The following is a 25,689-nucleotide window of genomic DNA, read 5'->3' on the forward strand; positions in this document are numbered from 1 at the left end:
TCAGTACCCTGTCCCTGCTTTCTCCCCATATCCCTTGATCCCTTTAGCCTTAAGAAATATATCTAACTCCTTCTTGAATATATTTAATGAATTGGCCGCTACTGCCTTCTGTGGTAGAGAATTCCACAGGTTCACCACTCTGGGTGAAGAAATTCCTCCTCATCTCTGTCCTAAATGGCTTACCCCTTATCCTTAGACTGTGACCCCTGGTTCTGGACTCCCTGCCATTGGGACATCCTTCCTGCATCTAGTCTGTCCAGTCCCGTTAGATTCTTGATCCACTACGCAAGGTGGGAAGGCAGGCCTAAGAATTAGGAGCAGCAGTAGGCACTTCGGCCCTTTAAAGAAAGACTTGCATTTCTACAGAGCTTTTCACGACCATCGGGCATCCCAAAGCACTTCACAGCCAATGAAGTACTTTTTTTTTTAAATGTAGTCACTTGTAAACGCAGCAGCCAAAATTACGCACAGCAAGCTCCCACAAACAGCAATGTGATAATGACCAGGTAATCTGTTTTAGTGATGGTGGTTGAAGGATAAATATTGGCCCCAGGACACCGGGGATAACTCCCCTGCTCTTCTTCGAAATAGTGGCCGTGGGATCTTTTACATCCACCTGAGAGAGCAGACGGGGCCTCGGTTTAACGTCTCATCCGAAAGACGGCACCGCCGACAGTGCAGCGCTCCCTCAGCACCGCACTGGGAGTGTCAGCCTAGATTTTTGTGCTCAAGTCTCTGGAGTGGGACTTCAACCGACTTGAGACGAGGGTGCTACCAACTGAGTCACTGACTGACACCAAGGACGCAAGAAATAGGGGTAGAAGTAGGCCATTCAGCCCTTTGTCATTCACGAAGATCATGGCTGATCTTCTACCTCGACTCCACCTTCCCACACTATCCCCACATCCCTCGCTTCCAAAAATCGATCAATCTCAGCCTTGAATCTCCTGAACGACTCAGCATCCACAGATTTCTGCAGTAGAGAATTCCAAAGATTCACCACCCTCTGAGTGAAGAAATTTCTTCTCATCTCAGTCCTAAATGGCCAACCCCTTATCCTGAGACTGTGACCCCTGGTTCTAGACATCCTCCCAGCATCTTTTCCCCACCCCAACTAAACCAACTCTTGCTGGAGGACAAATGCAGTGTTGCCTACTGTCCCAGTGCATTATGACTTGGCACCAATGTTCCCTACAATTTCTTTTTGGGTGCGTGGCCCCTTAACAGGGTGCACGGCCCATTAAAATTTCTGCGCATGCGCGGTTTTTCACCATTGTAAAGCCGGTAAGCGTCCTGCGCGGGAGCTGCCGCACGGTTTAACGGGAACATTGCTTGGCACCACTGCAGCTGGCCTCCAGTAGCTGACTCCAATGGGTATTATTTGTGTCTGAATCTAGGACAGCCAGTGTTGGGTGTTCAGTGTGGAAGCAAGGCCTGGTCATGTTCTCATTTAACGTCCACACTTTCCCCCAGGAGGATAGTGATCAAAAGTGGGAATCCTAACCCATTGTCCCCTCTCCAACACAGGGATATCAAGGCAACTATAGCAATTCTTCACTAGCGCCAGTTAACTCAGCACCAACTAAGGACTGAACTTCGATACGTCTCAGCACCATATGGGCCTTGGAACCACAGTGTTGCCTTCTCCCCGTGTGGCATTAAGGGAGCAAATATTCACTCTCCCAGGCCGGGAAGGGGTAGAGCCTGAAAGAGCTTCATTATTTTCACCACACACAAGCTCCACTCAGCACCTGCTCCTTGAACTCATAAAACTAGGCCAAGCATAATGTGCCACAGCATCAGGGTGCCTCCCCAGTCTCATTTCAGCAAACGGAATCCTGCAAGTCTGGCACATCAGCACAGTTCCTACCTGAAACGCTCAGCTGCAAGTCAACCATTTTGTCAGGCAGGTGTGGAATCGACAATATTGTGAAATTAATGACTTAATATTCACAAATAGGTAGAAAGACAATCACATCACTGCATTTTTTCCAAACCTAGCAGTGTGTCTTACAAATAACCACCCATGCATGGCCTTTTGGGTTCTCACCAGAGAGTGGTGAACCTGTGGAATTCTCTACCACAGAAGGCAGTGGAGGCCAATTCATTAAATATATTCAAGAAGGAGTTAGATATATTTCTTGAGGCTAAGGGGATCAAGGGATATGGGGAGAAGGCAGGGACAGGGTACTGAATTTGGATGATCAGCCATGATCTCATTAAATGGCGGAGTAGGCTCGAGGGGCCAAATGGCCTACTCCTATCTTCTATGTTTAAGACAACACTATTCTGTCAGTGATTTATTCTAATCATTTAATCAAGTATCACAACAGCAATGGAAAGAAAATATCAATGGGCAAGAGCAGAGACATCAGAAAGTGCAAATGTGAAAATTTTGTTGAGAAAATTGATAACAATCAATTTAAAACATCTTGCCCACTGACAGAATTGGTTTTAAATGGTACTCTAGCGCTCAAGTGGGGACCTGTGACTGCCACACTCCCCTTTCTGTTGGCCGTCACCAGGCCCCATTAGAGAGCCAACAAAAAGGTTTCACAATGGCAGCAGCCAACACCACACGCTGTCTCACACTTTTAACAGTTGTAACGGAGGAGGAGTCTGTGCTACTTTTCTCGCTTTTAGACATTTCCAGCAGGTGCTGGTTTCTGCGGTGCTCCTGGGTTGTGTACGTAACGTACCGACCTGATTGCTATCGAGTCAAATACAGGGAGACCAAGTCCCCCACATTCACTTTCCACCAACAGCAGGCCTTACCCCACAGTGGATTGGTACACCCACATTTTGGTGGGTCTCTATTACCATCTGATCACTTACACCAAGTATTACAACTCTCTGTGGGGGAAGAAGTGCGCTTAGCACCTGCCTAATCGCAGGATAGTGGAGAATGGGGGCTTATTGCAGGCCTACCTCTCCCCACTTGGTGCACTATATTGGGGCTCCGGGGCTTTCAATCTACAACTGTTAATGCACGGCACATTGATCCTCCATGGCACTGTCAAAAACTGGCAAGGCAAAGGTTTGCACCCAATTATTTTCCACAAGGCAGTTTCTCATGTCTGGTGCACAATTGAAATACACTGAAAAGATGCCACAGATTCATTTAATTAAAAAAAATCGAAATGTTAAGAGAAACATTATTTTCTGAGACAGCGCTGCAGTAGCAGGGCATTGCAGCATCGTGGGTCGGCTGGAGAAGCTCAGACACGCTCCGCAGGCCTCAACCACAGACTGTCAGTGAGGTGCTGCCATTCTTTCAGCAAGTCACCACCCTTGTGTAGAGATGTTAGTCAAAAATATCAGCCTTTTAAAAAATTCAAAACCAGCTAACACAACACTTTTCCCCTGTCCTCTCCTGAAGGTGTCGACTCCCTGCTAGGGTACAACACCTCACTCAAAAAAAGCCACTCTCCATTTGTGAACTGTCAGTGTCTGTTGGCAGGCTCTTCGACCATGGGGTGAGGTGCACGAGAGCCAAGCCCAATTCGGTCCTTGCCGACATCCATGCACGTTCTAGCAGGAACTCCTCGATGGCAATCAGGAGTTGAAACCCTGGATGATTTTTCACCTCACTGCCTTGGGGGTCTATGAGGTTAATGGTAGCACCACGTCCCCCAATCCCCACCCCGAGATCAACAAACTCAGCACATGGGTCAAAGCTGGGGTCCTCCTGGTCTGTACTATCCCAGAAGCTTATAACATCGGGGAAAGGGCGGGGCAGTGGGACTGGCTGAGCTGCACTTGCAAGGAGCCGGCACGGGCTCAACAGGCCGAATGGCCTTCTTCCATGCTGTAACCATTCTATGATTCTAACCAACTGATTATGAAAACCAAGGTCGGCCTTGGGAAGCTACAGATTTCTTTCACTGCATGAAGGTGACAATTCTGAGAGCTCTGATGTCCTTATATACAGAAAATGAAATGCTGGTAACAAATTCAAACAGAAAATACTGGGCATCAGTATCTGACAAAGGCTTCAAATTTCAAGTGTAAACCCTACATCAGCAATGTAGGGGTGTTGTCCTTTCTCTTGACAGACGTAGGAATAAGAGTAGACCATTCAGCCCCTCAAACCTGTTCCACCATTCAATTAGATCATGGCTGATCTGTGTCTTAACTTCATCTACCCGCTTTATTTCCATAACCCTTGCCTATCAAAAATCTATCAATCTCAGTATTGAAATGTTCAATTGACCCAGCCTCAACAGCTTGTTGGGGAGAGTTTTTCAGATTTCCACTACCCTTTGTGCTTCCTGACATCACCCCTGAATGGCCTGGCTCTAATTTTAAGGTGACTCCCCCCCCCCCCGCCCACCACCACAGGAAATACTTTCTCTCTACCCCATCAACTCCTTTAAACATCTCAATTAGATCACCCCTTAATCTTCTGTACGTGAGGGAATACAAACCTAGTCTATGCAGCCTATTCTCAGAATTTAAACCGTTTAGCCCAGGTAGTATTCTGGTGAATCTGCACTGCACCCCTTCCAAGGTGCAGTGCCCAGACTGAATGCAGTACTCTAAATGGTGTCTAACCAGAGCTTTATATAACTTACACCCTTTTGTATTCCAGCCCCCTTGAGCTAAAGGCCAATATTCCATTAGACTTTAAATATTTGTTGTTCCTGTTCACCAGCTTTTAGTGATTTCTATACTTGGACCCCTAAATCTCTCTGCTCTTCCACAGTTCAAAGCTTCTCACCATTTAGAAAATACTCTGATCTATCTTTCTCCGGTCCACAGTGGATGACCTCGCACTTCCCCAAGTGGAACTCCATCTACCAGTTTTGCCCATTCACTTAATCTGTGTCCCTTTGCAACTTCCCGCTCCCATCCATAGTACTGTGCCACCTAACTTGGTGTCGTCAGCAAACTTGGATATACGGCTCTCTATTCCTTCATCTAAGTCATTTATAAATATATTGATTGACAAGCTGCGGCCCCAGTACAGATCCCCGAGGAACACCACTGAGTCAGTTGTACTTTTCAGGCCTATGAAGACACTCCGGATTGATGCGAGGTGTCACCACTTTCCATGCAATGTCTATGCTTTACGGCAGACACAGGCTCCTGCTACCCACATTATTTGGAGTTCCGTCTTGTCCTGCTGACTGAAGTTTTGAGTCAGTGCTACAGGGAATGACGCGGTCATCCACTTTCAGCGGTGCCTCTTGGTAGAATTTCAGCTCCATGTGCCTCTTCAGAGCATGTTCGGGTGTGGTATGTTGGGCAAACTGGAATTCAGCACCATTCCCTGGCTCTTCAGCAAAAAAGGTGGTAAGGAATTTCAGTAAGGAGAAAAGTTCATCCAAACTTCCATGGAACAGCTGAAAGGGCTTTAGCGAGACTATACGGCAATAGTTCCCATGAAATGCTCGGCCCTCTGAGGATATGCTTGGTCCTTACTTAGCAAATGTCAGGATTGAAAGCAGGAGCTGGTTGTGTGGCGAGAAGTCCAACGCACAGCGCCATCGCTGTAGAACAGCATTGCTCAAGGTGGCTCTCAAAACAGGATACTGCTTGGGACTGTGGCCCTCAATGGAAAGTTACCAACACAGCAATAATCTAAAGGAGCATCCCTTGCATACATGGCATGCAGGCCGTGACACATTACAAGATAACGATCCTTAAGTTACCTTAAACCTTGTAGCTCAAACCCCTAGCTATGTACAGTAATTGGTCATGAAGACATTCCAGAAGCTATAATCAAGCCAACATATATAAACATTAAGCTTTCTTACCGTTTGTTTGTGCCTTTGTTTCAGCAAAAGTATTGTGGAGCACTGCAGCAACAGCATGCTCCCTTGATTATATGGTGATTTGACACGCAGTGATCTGTCGTTGGAATTGCAGTTACTCTTTTCACCATTTTCAGAGAATCTCAGTTTCTTTTGATTTTTTAAGAGGTTGACGAGAGATTTTTGTTCTCTTCACTGCTACCTGTGCCAATTCGTGTCAGTGGTGCTTTCCATAGAGACACTCCTGCAAATATGAATACAATCTGCAGGGACCGTCTGTCCTACCTTCCAAAAGGCAACCAGCTACCCAAAGGAAAACAGCAATGTCATTGCAGAAAATGTTAGTATATAGACACAGCAAAATCGTAACACATCAAATTGAGAAATCTGATGAGCGTGCAAATCTTCTGGGATCCTCCAAACCCTTGAGGATGTAGCGAACCCAATTTGAAAACATGCATTTTCAGGAGTTAGTGCAGCACCACCACCATGTGGCAGGAAATGGATAACACACTGACATTCTCCAAAAGGCAGCTCAATACTGACACTTAACATGAAAACTGGTCTAAACTTCACTGAATGGGCATGCTGCATTTCCAGTGTAGTGAGGAAAAGCTTAATATGTCAAGAGCACAGCGATTTGTCCCGACTGCACTTCATCAGAAAAATGGTACACAACTTGCTCACACGCTACACGGATTGAGCAAACCCCCAGCCATTTTTGGGGCCCTTCCTTACATCCAATACACTTCTGAAAGTCTACCTCCCATCCCTGGGGGGCAGGGCAGATCAACCTGAGAAGGGAGGAAATGACAAGCCATACTGACTTCCTGAAAGGCCCCCTAACCATGGTTCTGAAGGACGTGTGAAGGGAAGTCCTTTCATTTTCCCCTCACACGTTCTTCAGAACCATGGTCATCCTGTTGTTAGATTCTGGAATCATTTATGGAATTTTTTGTCCTGTGTTAACAGGAAAAAAAGACTTGCATTTATATAGCGTCTTTCACGACCTCAGGATGTCTCAAAGCACTTTACAGCCATATTTTTACTTTTGAAGTGTAGTCACTGTTGTAATATAGGAAACGTGGCAGCTAATTTGCACACAGCAAGCTCCCACAAACAGCACTGTGATAATAAGTAGATAACCTGTTTTAGTGATATTGATTGAGGGATAAATACTGGCCGGGACACCGGGAATAACTCCCCTGTTCTTCTTCAAAATAGTGTCATGGGATCTTTTACGTCCTCAGTTTAATGTCGCAACTTAAAGGCGGCACCTCCAACAGTGCAGCACTCCTTCAGCACTGCACTGGAGCATCAACCTAGATTTTTGTGCTCGAGTCTCTGGAGTGGGACTTTAAGCCGCAACCTTCTGACTCAGAGGCGAGAGAGTGCTGCCCACTGAGCCACGGCCGACACTCCAGTTGGAGAGGGGAAAAGATGGAGACTGTAGGGTCTTTTTCGATGGACGAGCTAAAATGGGTAATTGGCCAACCTCGTCATCTTGTAAATAAATTCAGCAGCACCACCGAGGGTTGAACTGCTCTACAGTGCAACCCAGGAGTTTGCATTTACTGTTACAGCGCCTATGTATTGATTTCCTGCTTATCTGCAGATCTTAGACATTGAACCAGTCTAATGTTTGATATATCACAGGTTAGGTGATTTCAATGTACTGAGCCAATTAAAATTAGTATATTGCTGGAGACTATACAAAAATTTTTGCATTTTCCATTTGCAAATTATATTCGTGAGTTCAAAGTTTAACATTGAAAATCCTTAAAAAGTACTTCACTGAAGCCTCAATGCAAATCCTGTAGCATCTCAAGGGTAAAATAATGCAGTGATGAAATCAACTTTACCCCCTCCTCACCCCACCTCTGTTCTCAAGTTGAAACATCCACTTGACAAATAATCAATGTTTAAATAGCAATAAAAGAGCTTGGTTGCGGTATCCCCTCTCCATCCATTGGATACAGTGCGGTTTCCCAAAATTGCTGGTTCCTCCTGAACACAAGCTACGGTACCACCCTTACCTCAAGCTGCTGTGGCATTCCAACACAACGCTCTGCTACCCAATTCCCTTTTCCGTTCTTTTGCACTTCAGGGACACTTCACCAGCGAGATACAAATCAGGACGGCCATTCAACCCATCCTCACTCACCCTGCAGTTCTTCTTTCCTCCCAGCACAGCCACTCAGCTGGACCGTGAAAGATTTCTTTACCTCCACCACGTCAAGTCCAAGTGTTGATTACTCTTCGTGTGAAAGGTTTGTAGCCCTGCCTGAGGTTAGCAACTCCGCACAAAGCAGGAAACAAACCTGGAACCTTGTTGGTTTACAATGTATAAATCAGCAGCTTCCTGTGTTAAACCAGCCAAGCAATTGGAGAAGTATCGCTCTTTTAACTGGCAATAGTCTTTAGACAACATTCTGCCCTTTTCTGGTTCAATACGTATTTAAAGCCTAAGAACGTTACTATGATTTCTCAGCACTTCACTGACCATTGTGCAGGTGCCAAGATCATTCCAGGTCCTGATCCAACATTTTTAAATTCTAATCCTACATTTACTCAGATTGGAATTCCAGATACTTTTACTTTTATTTCCAAAAATCTTTTTGAAAACAGTAATAAACTAGATCATGACGCTCCTTGCTCCAGATTACAAATCAGTTTCAAAGAAAACATTTAACCAACTGATGATTTCAATCGCGTCAAACCCGGTATAATTTGGCACGTTAGAAACCGGTGGCATAACCAGGACTATTGGTTGTGAAACTCTTTGCCGCCGCTCATAGTTTCTTCATTAATGGGAACAGCAAATAAGAACTTGCATTTATATAGCGCCTTTCTCAACCTCACGACGTCCCAAAGCGCTTTACAGCCAATGAAGTACATTCTTTGAAGTGTAGTGACTTGTAATGTAGGAAACGTGGCAGCCAGTTTTCGCACAGCAAGCTCCCACAAACAGCAATGTGATGATGACCAGATAATGTTTTTGTGATGTTGGTTGAGGGTAATATATTTGCCAGGACACCAGATATACTGTATCGACAGAATTCACTCGCAGTTCCGACATATTCAGCCACGATGAGTAACTAGTGTTTTTGATAAACCCGGTGTCACTGCTCACCGCCAAAGCAGCGGGCAGCTGACACGTGGGGTTGCACCTTCAGGAAAGAAAAGGGGAATGAGAAAAAAATTACCAAAAACTATTTCTAGTTTTCACATTCCTAACAGCCAATAAAAGGAATATAATGACTTCACTCTGCCAAGTAATACACAAGGAGGCGCTAACTGTTTGAAACTTTCAGATTTCACTGCTATTCTGGAATGTTGTGTCCATCAGGCCTCCACTCCTTCAGGTTCAGGTCCAGCCACAGCAGTTATTTATCACTAGTGACAATGATGATTGCACACATGGAGCAATAGCTATGTGGGTAAAAACACTAAGTCATACAGGCTAGAAGGTCTCAAGTTTGATCCCCAGCCTTGGTGAGTTAACTGTTAACTAGGTACTATAGCCAGCCCAAGTACCCTGGGCGAGAGAGGGTGCAAGCAGGGAAAAAGAGCCAGTATTGCCATTCCTGACGATAAGGGAGTCAAGGGTTATGGGGAGCGGCCAGGGAAGTGGAGTTGAGGCCAAGATCAGATCAGCCATGATCTTATTGAATGGCGGAGCAGGCTCGAGGGGCCAAATGACCGACTCCTGCTCCTACGTCTTCTGTTCTGACCGCTGCTCAGTGACCCCTGCAGGAAAATGAGAGAACATTGGGCGATAGCCTTGAATTGCCCGTCAATACTCACCGTACAGGATCACATATGAAGACTGGCCACTCGGGAAGAGGTACTGGAGGGCTACCAGCACCGCTGAAACCATACCCCAAGAGTCAGTTCCTTCAGGAGAGAAAATTGGGTAGAAAACAAACTGGAAGTCATCAATCAAACTACAAGCCAATCCGGACAAGCATTTATATTCCTAAAATACATACATTGCTAAATAACTCACTAACACCATGGCTATCTGCTGAAACATAAGGCTGTATTTGCCCAGTGAGTCATTTTCAACATCCCAGCAGGATTTTCAATATAATTTTAGAGGAAGCAGAAAACCATTTTGTGTAAATTATTCATTGAGAGAAATCACAAGGCAGCAGGTAAGGTGGGATTGACTAATGAAAAAGGGATGAACTTGTTAGGCCTTTCAGCCTGAAAATTCTGAGGTTCTTGTGAGGAGCCAACAATCTCGCTACTTTTGTACCAAGATTTGTATGAACACTGTATTCCATAGGATGCTACTGAAGCTGAACGGTCATTGCTGTTTGTGTACAAAGTGCTTGTCGAACTCACCAGGGATAAATTTCACTCAGATTCCCCAGTAAAGGCAGGTCATTGAGCCAGACAGTCTAGCATCAATTTCCAACTGTACAAAGTTAACCGCCAGGGCAGCAGTTGGGGACTCCAATTGGTGTCAGAGCCCTTGAGTTAAGTAAGGGGGTTGGGGGAGGGAGGGGGGAAAACTTATTTCATGCTCCTGATGACAATCCAGTGACAACTTCTGGGAAGTGTGGAGGTCGGCATTGTCAGTGTTCGATGAGGACAAGATTGGGCTCCGTTGCCCTCCGTGATGGAAGAGCCTGGTGACACTGCCTGTACTTACATATGAAGAATAGCCACTTGGATAAAATATCATGGGTTGCCAGCACCCACAAAATCATACCCCAAGGAGAGAAAATTAACAAAATGTATTCACATTCAAGTTTGTCGGTCTCTGGTAGACTAGGCCTATATTCTCTAGAGTTTAGAAGAATGAGATGTGATCTCATTGAAACATCCAAAACTCTTACAGGGCTTGACAGGGTAAATGCAGGGAGGATGTTCCCCCTGGCTGGGGAGTCTAGAACACGGTCAGTCTCAGAATAAGGGGTCAGCCATTTAGGACTGAGAGGAGAAGAAATTTCTTCATGCAGAGGGTGGTGAATCTTTGGAATTCTCTAGCCCAGATGGCTGTGGATGCTCAGTTGTTGAGTATATTCAGGACAGATAGATTTTTGGATATTAAGGGAATCAAAGGATATGGGGATAGTGCGGGAAGGTGGAGTTGAGGTAGAGCAGCCACGATCCTATTGAATGGCGGAGCAGGCTCGAATGGCCGACTCCTGCTCCTATTTATGTTCTAATTCTGTTTAAGCTGCACAATCATACTGCAGCCTGCCACACAAGCATGTTTCCTCCCTGCTAGTCCTGAAATGCTCCACTTCTCCACATGGCAAGAAAAGGCTGCAATCCCATCAAGATGCACAACCCCAGCAATCACTTCTCACTGAATCCATAATGACAGCGAAAACCTAAGATCACAATGGCAATCCTGTATGAAACTGGGTTAGAATACATTACATGCAACTCCCCGCAGAGCAATATGGGACTTTGTAAAATTTATTAAAAGCACTAGCATACATTGTACACACAAATTGGACCGTAATCCTATTTTAGGCTTAAGTAGTTATACAAATCTGACGTTCTGGCCAAAAACAGATCAAAATCTGCTGAGCGGATTGTATTTGTGGTATCAAGTACTCCCTAATGTTAGAAAAGTAGAACTTAAACATCCATCGCTTAGAGGACATCAAGCTCGTCAACATTTTATTGGATTTTTCAGTCCTGTGGAAAACTGCTATCTTCCCTATCTGGAGGGGTTAGTGTTACCTTCATCAACCACACAGGTATTAATGTTTCAATTAGGAATCCCAACTGGCTCTGGATGTTAACCAGGAAGCAATAAAGCCGTGAAGTCAGTACTGGAGTTCTGCTGAGGATTCCCAACTTATTTTCTGAAGTCACTTTCTCTATCCAGCCTCAACAGATACAGCGCTGCCACCGAGTGCCAGCACGTGAGCAGCAGAGAACTTGGGCAGCAACCAGTCTATTAAAATAAGAATGCTTCCCCGTGGTTCATTTGGAAAGTGCAACGTCATGTGGGACTGCGGCAGACTGGAAAGGTCCAGTGTTCAATGCCAGCCTCAGCCAGCATGGTGGCAGAGATGTGGTTTGACTCAATGTTGTCCAGTTAGGGAGAGGAAACCCTACCGGGGCTCCTGGTCACTATCCAATAGGCCAGTGTTGGAAAGTGTGATGTCAGAGAAGTTGGGGATCAGGCCGATGCCTCTGCAGTCAAGCAGCCTGCCAATACTCACTTGGGTGAGGTCCTGGGGCAGTAACCTGCAACAGTGGCATTGTACTGCAGCACAAATCAGCACATTAAAACTCCACGTCCATCATCCTGAAACAAACCACTCAAGTCAAAGCTAAGTTCCAGCAACTGAAAAATCCTACATTACGGAACATGGCAATGGTTATGGTCCCTCGATTGTGCTGCAGCTTTTGGGATTGTTTTATTTTCACATTAAGTGAACTGGACCATTTAATAGTATAACTCTGGCTCTCGCAATCATCTCGTTTTGCAGGAGGAGCTTTTGACGTACAACAGAAGGGAAATGGTCCAAGTACATCAACAGTTGGGACACTACTTTTCAAAACAGGTGGTACTTATTGTATTCTTCCACTGTTGCTCACCAGTTGAGCCAGAGAAAGAGGGAAGTCAATCACTGAATGATAACGGGCTCATTTCAGACCTGATTGACCTTTCCAGCTTCACTCAATTTCCAAAAATATAGATGGACAAAGTATTGGACTTTTGACCAACAGAACAGAAATGGTGGTACATAGGCTCGCGCCTGTAATAGGGGTTACGGGGAGAGGGCAGGGAAGTGGACGCGAGTCTAGATTCGGATCAGCCATGATCCTATTGAATGGCGGAGCGGGGCCTACTCCTGCTCCTACTTATGTTCTTATGTAACAAATTCCCAATCTCAATCTTGCCAGCGCGGTTGGCCCAAAGAATTTCCTCAGAGAGAAATGGATAATGAACTCCCACATTTCTACAGTTATAGGCCAGGAATCATAGATTCTAACCATCCCACCCATCTCGTGAACATAAGAACTTCAGGAAACAAAAGGAGGGGGGGGGGGGGGGGGGGGAAGAAAAAAAAGAGTAAAAACGCAGATGGACTTTATCAAGTCCACTGGTGTCCCCTTGAAAACGCACAAGTTTATTAACACCGAGTAGAAAATATTAGATTCAGATTCCATTACATCAAACATCAGTAAAACTTACCGGTTATTAGACACACACTCTTTAATGCATTCATTTAAAAAAAAGTACATGGGATTTAACAGTTTACAGTTAATTTCAAAAAGAAAAGCACCAAATGAAGGAGCTATTTTTTATCATTTTTATTCAGTCGGTTTTTCTTGTGCCAGAAATGGCGAGGGCAGCAATATTACAGTCGGTTGTTAAAACATCTGTATGCAACAAAAACCACCTGACCCACTGACCCGACTCTGACCTGGTCATGTCCTTTACGCTCCAACAGGGCCGGAAGGAGGAATCCGTGAGGTCAGAGGAGGAATGTTACAAGCATTAACAACAAGCTGTATGTAGATAAAAAGGGAGGGTGGGGGAAGAGGAGAGAGAACATTACAGTAATGAGGGTACACAGTAAAACATTGCCATATCATGACTGGAGGACTTCTTCCTCGAGACCTCACCACAATGGAAGGCAAAGGAGTGGATTAAATGAACGTCTGGATGTAGTAAAATGCTAATGTAGTGGCCCATAATTTGTAATGAAGAGACAACCTCCCTCCCCGCCAAATGACTAGCGACCATGGACTGCAACTTTGGGTGGGGTGGGGAGACAGGAGCAAAAAGAACTCACTGTGATAACGTGACTGGTGTGCATTATAAATGGCACGGATTCAAGAGAGGAGGTGGGGAGGGGGCCAGGATGGGCCTCTCTCTTACAAGATACAAAGGCTACGCTATCTTAACTGGGCAGGAATCAGATTCTTTCTTCGCTGCACTGGTTTTAATTCACTTTGTCCTGGAATATATACAGGTTGTTGGTTGTGGCTACGGCTATGATATTTTCCTTGGGGTGCCAGGCGGTGTGCAAGATCTTCTTGTTGAAGTCCAGACTGTCAACACTGATCTCGTCCTTCTTCCTCTTGCCACCTGAACACACCCTGCGCGGTTTCAGGATGGCCCGCGGTTTGCTGTTCTCCCTCGAGGCCTCTAGCGTAATGTCCCGTTTTGTGTTTCTGTCGAACATTCTGAAGAAATTGTTGTACGACCCAGTCATGACCACACTGGAAGGGTTAAAATATACAAACATTAGCAAGTGAACACACCGGCATTCGAATAACCCAACACATGGGATGCTGCTGCAATCTGAAATGCTTACTTGGCACATTTGCACAAGATTGTTAACACGCCACTGGGGAATTTCAGCCTTCAAACTTCACTCAGTTTTGTAAACACCCAGAAATAATGGATAGTTCCCTTCGAAAAACTGTTACAGGAAACTTTGGTTTATCCGGAGGTTAACTGTCCGGAATGCTCGAGCCACCGGCAAAAATCAGGAGCCGTTTCGTTAGGTTTTTTTTCTTTTCGTTGCTTTTTTTTTTCCACCAGTCAGGCTCTGCAAGGTCTCGCTGAAGCTGTTGCTAAGCTACAGAGACGCTTGCAAGGTACGGCCGACTGTTTAGAAGCTGCAGGGTTTGTTGCCCGATACGGAGCTCAAAATCTCCGTATTTCAACATTAGCGCTGGTTTGTCCGGCAGTTTTGATGGGACGGCAACAGCTCGGTCCCGTCGGTGCCAGACAGCACAAAGTTTCCTGTAGTTTATTTTTCGTCACTCTCTCGAAGATGGGGGTGACTTGTTGGGTTTCACTGCTCAACAGGTATTGGCCACCCTCTATTACCCAAATGGCTAGGCTTCATGTGCGAGTCTAGATAGTGCATGTTGACATGCCAACATGCTATTTAACTGTAAAGGGCATCACCGCCAAGTCTGATCTTGTCCTCACCCAACACACACTTACTTATACACAGCAGTGATGCATAGCAACTGGACAGCCATCAGGAGCGAAAACCCAGAAACCTAGCCTGCCTTTTATCCCTCACAGCCCTGGGGTACTGAGGCTAACTGTAGTGCCCCAAGTGCTAGCTCAGCAAAGCTCCTGAGCCAAAGCTGGAGCCTTTTGGCATTTATGGTTCACCACCAAACCAGTGATGTATTTACATACCATACGCCAAGTTTTGTTGTCCTGTCGCCCAATTTACGCTGCATCGGCTGTTTCCCATTTTGCTCCCCTGAATTGGGCTGTTCCCACAATGAGGCCATGAGCAGTCTCAGCCATGCTTCTCACACTGCTTTCTTAACGGGTGACATCATTTGAGAGAAACATTTTCAACAAGAGGAGTGTTTGCAAATTTAGACAATGACATTTCAGTAAAAACAGGATCTGGCTGCTTCTGAAGTTCTAATGAAGGGGAAGCAGTATGTTTGTACTAGATTTAGAGTATGGGCACTAATGCACGACAAGAAAGACTGGGAATAAGTAAACACATGGCAAACTGAGCAACACACTTCTTGTGCGATACTCAACTCATCCCCTCAAATGATTCCCACCATCAGTACGTCACCCTAGTGCGATGCAAATCTGGGGGGACAAAACCCAGAATTGTACTTCTGGACATATGGATCAAGTGGGCACAATTAAAATTCTACATGACCACCATCTCACCAAAGAAAAGTGAGCATTCCAAAGATACTGCACCTGTAAGTGGCACTGTGACCATGTTACATCACTGACATTACAACAGGCAGCAATAAACAGGATATGACAACCCCAAACCCTCAGGAATCCCTAGAAAGTCCTTTCTGAAAACAATGCACTGATGGGCACCCAGGTCGCAGCGATTTTCAGTATTTTCTGTTCAAATATTTCAAGCTGTCAAAGTTCTTAAGCCTTTGATTGCCAACGATGTGAAGCAGCTGAAACTAAACGAGTGTGTGGGAGTCTAATCAGTGAGCCAACTGAATATAGGCCACGCTGCATGTCACTGGAGTAGGAGGGGTTGGATTGGCAATAAATTAATTTTGCTTGGACTTAAAAGAACATTTGAAATCAGAAACAGAAGCATATTATATTGGCACGCTGGGAAAGTGACTCAGTGACCAAGATAAGGCACCGCAAGTCATGTACCTGAAGCATTCAGTCAGAAATTTGCTGAACCAGTCTTATCATAATTGACCCAACATCACCCCACCGCCCCCCCCGCCAAAATAATTAGAAATCAAGACTACCCCATCTCCCACTATGCCAAGTTTGCGACGATCCACTCCCCACAAAAATCTTGGCAGCTACCTCCCACCTCCCCGACTCAAATACTGAGCTGAAATCACAGCGGCTCCACCCCAGCACCCCCACACGTGGAGAAACTACCCCAGTCACCCGAGTAGAAATCCAGTCGTCAACCGCCACCCACCAAGCAGAAACGATCTCATCACCTGCGCGAACTCCGCAGCAGAGGTCACAGCCACCACAGGAGAGGTATTGCTGGAGCTGAACACAGCACAAACCACTGCTCGACAGAAAGAACCACCGTACCTACTGGGGGACTGGTTTGCAGAGTTCTCCAAAGCCAAGTGGGAAGATTCTCAGTCCCAAAGCTCCATTCATGAGCTCGGCTGGCTGGCCAACCATCAGCGGTGCCCTGCCGAGCTCAGGTGTTGGTTTACCAAGTCTGCAAACTTGGTTTCAACCTTCCATCACCAGACGTCTCCTCTTGAGCCAATTTAACATTGACCAAGTACTTGTGTAACGCTACAAGCCCAAAGGCATCGTGCAAGCTGGTGCTAAGCACTGGTTCAAACTGTACCTGCAACACACGCATACAGAAATCATCTGTCCCATGATACCTTATAGAGGCCAGATAGTGTTAGCAGCAACAAGAACAGAACCAGAGGAAAATCAACAGTTGAGGATCTCATTGTAGAAGAATCAGCTTTTACCTATCACAACCATTCCAACAACATTCGAACTTGTCAAAAATACAGTCGTTTTCGTATAGCGAGCAGAGTTTGCTTCGGAGGTATTCGTGCACCTGCAAGAACAAACAATCAGGATCATCACAGAATACTGGACTGGAATTCTACACAAGATACAAGGACACAATTATTTATCTGGACTGTCACTTAAACCCTCAAACACACCAATAAGACTTAATATAACTGACACAGCCAGGCGTGAGATTTAGAAACCTCATTTGGATTGTTTTGGTGAGATAGGCGAGAGAGGAGTGGGAGGTATTAACAGAAACAGCATTAGAATTGCAGTGGGAGGGGGTGGATCCAGTTGTCGTGGTCCATGTTGGTACAAACGACGTAGATAGGACTAGGAAGCCGGTTCTGTTAAAGGAGTATGAGCAGCTAGGGGTCAAATTAAAAAACAGAACCTCAAGGGTAATAATCTCTGGATTATTACCTGAGCCACGAGCGAATTTGGCTAGGACAAATAGTTAAACGTGTGGCTCAAAGACTGGTGTGGGAGAAATGGGTTTTGCTTCCTGGGACACTGGCACCAGTACTGGGGCAGGAGGGAGCTGTTCCGTTGGGACGGGCTTCACTTGGCCAGTGCTGGGACTAGAGTCCTGGCGGATCATATAACTAGGGCTGTAGAGAGGGCTTTAAACTAACTAGTGGGGGGGGGGTTCCTAGAGAGCAAATAATAAAAATGACAACAGAGAAGGTCATAGACTTAGGTAGCAGTGGGGAAATTAAAAACCAGAGCGTATCGGGAAGGGGCAGAAGGTATGGAGTAAAAGGTAAAGTAATAAAAAGGGCAAAAGCAGGAACTAAGTGTCACAAAACATCTTTGAAAGTTCTCTATTTTGTTACGAATGCTACGTGCATTCAGATAGATGAGTTAATGGCACAAATAACTACATATGGGTATGATCTTGTGGCCATTACAGAAACATGGCTGCAGGGTGACAATGCCTGGGAATTAAACATACCAGGTTATTTAACGATCAGGAAGGACAGGCAGGAAGGAAGGGGAGGTGGGGTGGCTATGTTAATAAAGGAAGGAATCACTGTAATACAGAGAAATGATATTGGGTCAAAAGATCAGGATAATGAAACAGTTTGGGTGGAGGTAAGGAATAATAAGGGGAAAAAAACACTAGTGGGCGTAGTCTATAGGCCTCCGAACAGTGGCAACTCTGTTGGACGGAGTATCAATCAGGAAATAGTTGAGGCTTGTAATAAGGGAACATCTATAATTATGGGGGGTTTTAACTATCATATTAATTGGACAAATCAAATTGGGCAGGGCTACCTTGAGGATGAGTTCATTGAGTGTATTAGGGATGGGTTTCTTGAGCAGTATGTAACTGAACCGACCAGGGGGCAAGCAACCTTAGATCTGGTCCTGTGTAACGAGACAGGATTAATTAAAAATGTCCTAGTAAAGGATCCCCTTGGAATGAGTGACCATAACATGGTTGAATTCCATATTCAATTAGAGGGTGAGAAGGTTGGATCTCAAACAAGCGTGCTAAGCTTGAATAAAGGAGACTATGAAGGTATGAGAGCGGAATTGAGTAGAGTGGATTGGGAAAATAGATTAAAGGGTAAGACGATACATGATCAGTGGTGTACATTTAAGGAGTTATTTTACAACTTCCAAAAAAAATATATTCCACTGAGGAGAAAAGGGTGTAAAAGAAAAGACAGCCATCTGTGGCTAAGTAAAGAAATTAAGGATAGTATTCGACTAAAAACAAGGGCATATAAGGTAGCCAAATCTAGTGGGAGGATAGAGGATTGGGAAAACTTTAAAAGACAGCAAAAAGTAACAAAAAGATTGATTAAGAAAGGGAAGATAGATTATGAAAGTAAATTAGCAAAAAATATAAAAACAGATAGTAAGAGTTTTTATAGTTATATAAAAAGAAAAAGGGTGGCTAAAGTAAATGTTGGTCCCTTAGAGGATGAGACCAGGAAATTAATGGTGGGAAATATGGAGATGGCAAAAAACACTGAATGAATATTTTGTATCAGTCTTTACAGTAGAAGACACTAAGAATATCCCAACACTGGACAAACAGGGGGCTATAGGGGGGGGAGGAGCTAAACACGATCAAAATCACTAAAGAAGTGGTACTCGGTAAAATAATGGGACTCAAGGCGGATAAATCACCTGGACCTGATGGCTTACATCCTAGGGTCTTGAGGGAAGTGGCGGTAGGGATTGTGGATGCATTGGTAATAATTTTCCAAAACTCCCTGGAATCAGCAAAGGTCCCGGCAGACTGGAAAACTGCTAATGTAATGCCCTTATTTAAAAAGGGCAGTAGACAGAAGGCTGGAAACTATAGACCGGTTAGCCTAACATCTGTGGTAGGTAAAATATTGGAGTCCATTATTAAGGAGACAGTAACAGGACATTTGGATAATCATAATTTAATAGGACAAAGTCAGCATGGTTTTATGAAGGGGAAGTCATGTTTGACAAATTTGCTGGAGTTCTTTGAGGAAGTAACATATAGGGTGGATAAAGGGGAACCAGTGGACGTAGTGTATTTAGACTTCCAAAAGGCATTTGACAAGGTGCCACACAAAAGATTATTGCTTAAGATAAAAAAATCACAGGATTGGGGGTAATATTCTGGCATGGATAGAGGATTGGCTATCTAACAGAAAGCAGAGAGTTGGGATAAATGGTTCATTCTCGGACTGGCAATCAGTAACTAGTGGTGTTCCACAGGGGTCAGTGCTGGGTCCCCAACTCTTTACAATCTATATTAACGATTTGGAGGAGGGGACCGAGTGTAACATATCAAAGTTTGCAGATGATACTAAGATGGGAGGGAAAGTAGTGAGTGAGGAGGACATAAAAAACCTGCAAGGGGACATAGACAGGCTAAGTGGGCAGAGATTTGGCAGATGGAATACAATACTGGAAAGTGTGAGGTTATGCACTTTGGCAGGAAAAATCGTAGAGCAAGTTATTATCTTAATGGCAAGAAACTGGAAAGTACTGAAGTACAAAGGGATCTGGGGGTCCTGGTGCACGAAACTCAAAAGGTTAGTATGCAGGTGCAGCAAGTGATTAAGAAGGCCAATGGAATGTTGGCTTTCATTGCTAGGGGGATAGAATATAAAAATAGGGAGGTATTGCTTCAGTTGTACAAGGTATTGGTGAGACCGCACCTGGAATACTGCATACAGTTTTGGTGTCCATACTTAAGAAAAGACATACTTGCTCTCGAGTCAGTACAAAGAAGGTTCACTTGGTTAATCCCAGGGATGAGGGGATGGACATATGAGGAGAGGTTGAGTAGAGTCCAAAGATGTGCGGGTTAGGTTGATTGGCTATGATAAATTGACCCTTAGTGTTAGGGGGATTAAATACGTGGGGTTACGGGGATCGGGTGGGATATGTGTCGGTGCAGGCTCGATGGGCCGAAATGGCCTCTATCTGCACTGTGGGGTTTCTGTGAGATTTGTGAGAGATTGGGACTCTACTCATTGGAGTTCAGAAGAATGAGAGGCGATCTTATTGAAACATATATGATTGTGAAGGGGTTGGATCGGGTGGATGCGGGGAAGATGTTCCCGATGATGGATGAAACTAGAACTAGGGGGCATAGTCTTAGAATAAGGGGCTGCTCTTTCAAAACTGAGATGAGGAGGAACTACTTCACTCAGAGGATGGTAGGTCCATGGAATATGCTGCCCCAAAAAGCTGTAGAAGCTATATCATTACATAAATTTAAAACAGAAATAGACAGTTTCCTAGAAGTAAAGGGAATAAAAGGTTACGGGGAGCGGGCAGGAATTTGGACATGAGTCTAGGTTCGGATCGGTCATGGCCCTGTGGGTAGCGGAGCAGGCCCAGGGGCCGTGTAGCCTGATCCTGTTCCTATTTCGTGTGTCTAATTCTGTTAGATTCAGGAGATGGTTCTGTGATAGTAGATTGGCAGTTAGGATCAGATCAGCCATGATCTTGTTGAATGGCGGAGCAGGCTCGAGGGGCCGATTGGCCTACTCCTGCTCCTATTTCTTATGTTCTTATGTAGAATTCTTTTCACAAGTTGCTCTCCTCCCTTTCTCCTGTTGTAACACTTTGTTGCCTGTGCTCCAAAAGCAAATGAACGGTTTTGTTTTTCAGATTATGGCTGGAAACTGCTCTCGACTAGACAGAATCCAATGCAACTTCCAAATAACCCATTTAAATTTGGACATTGCAAAATAACTGGGAACAATCCTTTCCAATTAAGTGGCTGCCCCTGCGTTAGAGGTCCCTGCTTCTTTCATCTCCACTGAATGTAGTTTCTCCTTTCATTATCACCTCTGCTGCCTAATACAATGCTTCCCCACTCCCTTAGCTCAAACAAGAGTGAATGAAAAAATAAAAGGGCAAAAACAGGGAGAAAAGCACAGAAGAAAAAGCGGTGAGCTGCAGCACACAGTAATATCCCAGGCACTGAAAGGGGTGTTACATATGCACCAAACTTTCACATTAATCAATCCAAAAATTCAGGTCCATGGCTGGCACCAACACCAAGTTACATTTGTGGGGCTCCAGCAACTTCACAGTGGCAACAGATCTGCAGAACCAAAGCAGGACATTACTGCGTAACTCAGTCACAGTAGGTTTTCTTAGCGCTACCCGAACCCCACCATTATTTTCCCGTACTAATACCTTTTTCTAATGTGCAGGATGGGTTCTCTTGCATCTCGGGTTATGCTTGGTTCAGCTGGTGGCACTCTCCTCTTAGTCAGAAGGTGCTCGCCCCACTGCCGCACATCAGCAAATAAATTTGGAGGACACGCCAGTGCAATATTGAGGGGTGGCTGCAATGTCAGAAGAGTCATCTTTTGGACATTAAACAGAGACTCCGTCTACCGGTTCCAAAGGATCACGGGGATGTTAACAATCCCAAGACACTATTTGAGGAAGGGAGTGCAACAAGATTCCTCCCTCAACCAATGACAGCAAAAACCCATTAACTGGTCATTCATCTCGCAACTGTTTGTGGGATCGTGCTACTTGCAAAATGTTTGCCGCGCTTGGGTATGTAACAGTGACTAGAAGTAATTAATTATTGTATGTGAAGCGTGAGAAGTCACATGGCACTTTATGGTGCAAGTTTTTCTTATTCGAACATTGAACCATCATCCAAAAAGCAGAGGTACAATCATTGGTTTCCATATTTAAGAAAAGATGTACTTGCTCTCGAGGCAGTTCAGAGAAGGTTCACTCGGTTGATTCCGGAGATGAGGGGGTTGACGTATGAGGAAAGGTGGAGTAGGTTGGGCCTCTACTCATTGGAATTCAGAAGAATGAGAGGCGATCTTATCGAAACATATAAGATTGTGAGGGGGCTTGATCGGGTGGATGCGGGGAGGATGTTTCCACTGATGGGTGAGACTAGAACTAGGGGGCATAATCTTAGAATAAGGGGCTGCCCTTTCAAAACTGAGATGAGGAGAAAGTTCTTCACTCAGAGGGTAGTAAATCTATGGAATTTGCTACCTCAGAGAGCTGTGGAAGCTGCGACATTAAATAAATTTAAAACGGAGATAGACAGTTTCCTAGCTGATAAGGGAATTAGGGGTTACGGGGAGCGGGCAGGGAAGTGGACGTGAGTCTAGGTTCGGATCAGCCATGATCCTATTGAATGGCGGAGCAGGCCCGAGGGGCCGTACGGCCTACTCCTGCTCCTACTTCTTATGTTATCATCCGCACCCACACGTTAATGATCAAGTGCAAGTGAAAAAACACGCATCTGGGCCGCCAAATAGAACTGACACCATCAGCCGAGCGCACCCTGCAGAGTTGGGGTTACCAAGACTTCCGTTTTGTGGCAGATGTTAATATGAATAAATCAGCAGTTTAATCAAAAGGCTAGACCCTCATTTCCATCAGTTACTGCAATCAGCTTGGACAATTTCTAGTGGAAATGGGTTTACAGAACAAAGTGCCCCATGAAAAAAAGACTTCCATTTATTTAGTGCCTTTCACAACCTCACGACGACCCAAAGCGCTTTACAGCCAATGAAGTACTTGTCTTTTTGAAGTGTAGTCACTGTTGTAATGTCGGAAACGTGACAGCCAATTGCACACAGCAAGATCTCACAACAGCAATGACCAGTGATGTTGATTGAGGGATAAATATTGGCCAGGGCACCGGGGATAACTCTTCCCCTGCTCTTCTTCGGAATAGTGCCGCGGGATCTTCTCGGTTCACCTGAGCGCGCAGACGGGGCCTCGGTTTAACGTCTCATCTGAAAGATGGCATCTGAAGGCACTGCACTGGAGTGTTGGCCTAGATTTTTATGCTCAAGTCTCTAGAGTGGGACTTGAACCCACAACTTTCTGACTCAGATGCGAGAGTGCTACCCACTGAGCCACAGCTGACACACGTCACTAGCTGGCAATTTCACTTGGAGGATACAGGACAGGTATGGACATACGGAAAAATGTCACGCTGCCTCAGGAGGTGCTGCTCTTCTGATGCACTGTTGGGGCAGTGTAGAGGGAGCTTTACTCTATCTAACCTGTGCTACACCTGACCTGGAAACGCTCGACACCGATACTGAGTGCATCAAGTGGAAAGTGTTCCCTAGAATCAATGTCCCTCACCTTGATAACCACAGAATTCACACAACAAATAAGTGAGCCGTATCCCAAGCTCTGAGAAACACGCAACACAAAATGGCAGGAACCTGCGTACCTGGTACGTCTCCACAGGTCTGCTTTCCATATTTAAGTCCCAGATTTTGACCGATAGGTAATCTCGTGTCATCATGTAGCGACCACTGTGACTGAATTTGACATCTGATATTGAAGAAATTATTTCTGAGAAGAACGACCTGTTACTGGGATCTTCAGGCTCTTCAAACACTGTGGGAGAAATAAAAAACTTGGGATGGTTAACACCCAGAGAGGCAGCCCCCCTCTGTTCATTAGTATCTAAGTACCCGTTGCCTTGATTGTCAATATATTCAACACCTTCAATTCTGCAGAATTATATCCAAGTCATACCAGTCAGCTTCAGCACTAGAAGGCACGCTGTCTTTACAAGTAATGCTAGTGCAAGTTTGACAAAACAAATGTTTGAAGAAGCTGTCTTGTTAATCACAATTGGCAAGGAAAGTAACTGAAGGCAAAGAGCCACCGAATGGTCTGTGATAATTTGCAGACATTCAGACCGACATGGCAGGCTGTTAACTGTCCTGCAAATTCCTCTGTTCCTATCACTTGTGAAGTGGACTTGGTTTTCACTTCTAATTAGACTCTTGGGTGTTCTCCCTCTTAACTATCGAGAAATCTTGTAAATTAACGCTTGATGCCAATCGACAGAATTAATTGGTAAATCAGGTGCTGCTGAATTTTGCCAGCCACATCACCTCACTCATGCTCAACAAGGGTCACAAGCTGTTGAACATTTTTATCAATTTGCTTCAACAAGTAAACTACAACTCTTCCATCCAGTTACATTTCCACAGTGCTCCTCACATACACAGAGGCACCTTGGAGTTCTTTGAAGGGCAAAAAGAGAAGGAAGAAGTGAACTCCACGCAGGAGGGAGATGGGGTGGCGGCGCAAATGTGCAACTGAAGAGAAGGGCTATTAAGGAGCTTGTTGAGGGAGGGAGCTGGCATGGGGTTTAGGGGCACTGTGACGCAATGAGTCGCCATCAATTGTGGAGCAGGAAAAATGAGCAAAAACAATGACACGGCCAGAGGCTGCACTCAGATATACAGCTGAGGTAGGACAGAGCTAGGCCATGGGATAATTTGAAAGTTCAGATATAAATAGTCAAATCAGTTCACTTGGGAATAGAGAGCCAGTGCAGTTTGGCACGATTGCGAGGTGGAAGTTGAGGAAATACAGGACGTAATGCTATAGCACCAGAATTAGATCAGTCAGTTCAGAAATCAAACCTGGGACCCTCCTTGTTTCTATGTTCCAGCAGCACGTTTTACCCACTCAGCCATCAGTGAAGCCTGAAGTAATGCTACAAGATATAGAAATAAAAACACAGTACATTTCTGAGCAAATAACACTTGTTGTCTGCCAGGCCAACGAACAGGTAGTCTGGCTCCTGTGGTTGCCCGCAAACTATTTGAAGCAGGCCACATAAATGTTAGTGGCTACCAAACAATCCTGGTTCGGTGCCACTGGTTTCTGACTGAAGAACTGGATTCCGAGCCATGTAAAAGGTGCATTTATTAAATATATAATTCACTAAAGCATAAACGTCTGAGTATACTTACATTTGGCATGTTTGTCACACAGGGCAGCTGCTCGCATGTCGCACAGTCGAATGGTTCCCTTGCTACTGCTGTATACAAATGTGTTGCACTGATTGGGGTGGAACTCCGCTGCTGTAATCACTTCAGTCAGCTCCTCCATGTTAGCAGGCTTGATATCTACAATATCTGAGACACGGGCCATCAAGGAGAATACTCGGATTACCGGCCAGACAAAAATGCCAACCTGGTTGGAGGATGGGAAAAGCCACCTTCAGCTAACATCTGCGAGCTGTCTTTCCGAGAAACCATTTTCTTTAAGTTACAGCTAAGAAAAAGGATCCCCTTTTGTTGCAACGCAAATATAAAACATCTTCAAAAACTTTCATGTACCATTCATCTCTGTGATGGGTCATATTGGGAACAGGTAAAGATTATTTATTAGTCCCAAGACGATCATCCATATCCTACCCGCCTTCTCACCACATCACTCAATCCCTTTCCATTAACCCCTTCACACACTGGCTCCTGCCCTAGCAAAGTCGCCAACACCCACCATTAAGAATTTGCAAGTGAAAATGAAGTATGTTCGAGTTTCCGTTAACTATTTACAACTGGTTTTCGAATGGGTTCATGATGGTTGGATCTTATGAAGCAAAACAATGGGATGGCCTCTGCTAGCTGGTTGCAACTTGATTCTGTAGCAGGTTTAAGGGATGATCGAGTCTTATCCAAATAATAAACTTGATTCCGACTG

General features: G+C 45.0%; 1 protein-coding gene and 1 long non-coding RNA gene across 3 annotated transcripts in view; one reads left to right on the plus strand and one right to left on the minus strand.

Moving 5' to 3' along the window:
- The window catches only part of LOC147097928 (uncharacterized), a 32,351-nt gene that overhangs the window by 689 nt on the left and 5,973 nt on the right, over positions 1-25,689 (plus strand). The window lies entirely within an intron of this gene.
- The window catches only part of LOC147097929 (serine/threonine-protein phosphatase 2A 55 kDa regulatory subunit B alpha isoform), a 91,749-nt gene continuing 78,904 nt past the window's right edge, over positions 12,845-25,689 (minus strand). For both annotated transcript variants that reach the window (XM_085971004.1, XM_085971005.1), the window contains 4 exons: positions 24,957-25,121; positions 23,411-23,580; positions 16,677-16,768; positions 12,845-13,964 (listed from right to left, as the gene is read on the minus strand). In XM_085971004.1, coding sequence (XP_085827130.1) covers positions 13,685-13,964; positions 16,677-16,768; positions 23,411-23,580; positions 24,957-25,121 — 707 coding nt within the window. In that variant the 3' untranslated portion in view covers positions 12,845-13,684. The remainder of the gene's footprint in view (positions 13,965-16,676; positions 16,769-23,410; positions 23,581-24,956; positions 25,122-25,689) is intronic.

The sequence above is a fragment of the Somniosus microcephalus genome, chromosome 30, assembly GCF_052327205.1.
Source record: "Somniosus microcephalus isolate GS21.2 chromosome 30, FLI_Smic_1.0, whole genome shotgun sequence".
Classification (NCBI taxonomy): Eukaryota; Metazoa; Chordata; class Chondrichthyes; order Squaliformes; family Somniosidae; genus Somniosus; species Somniosus microcephalus.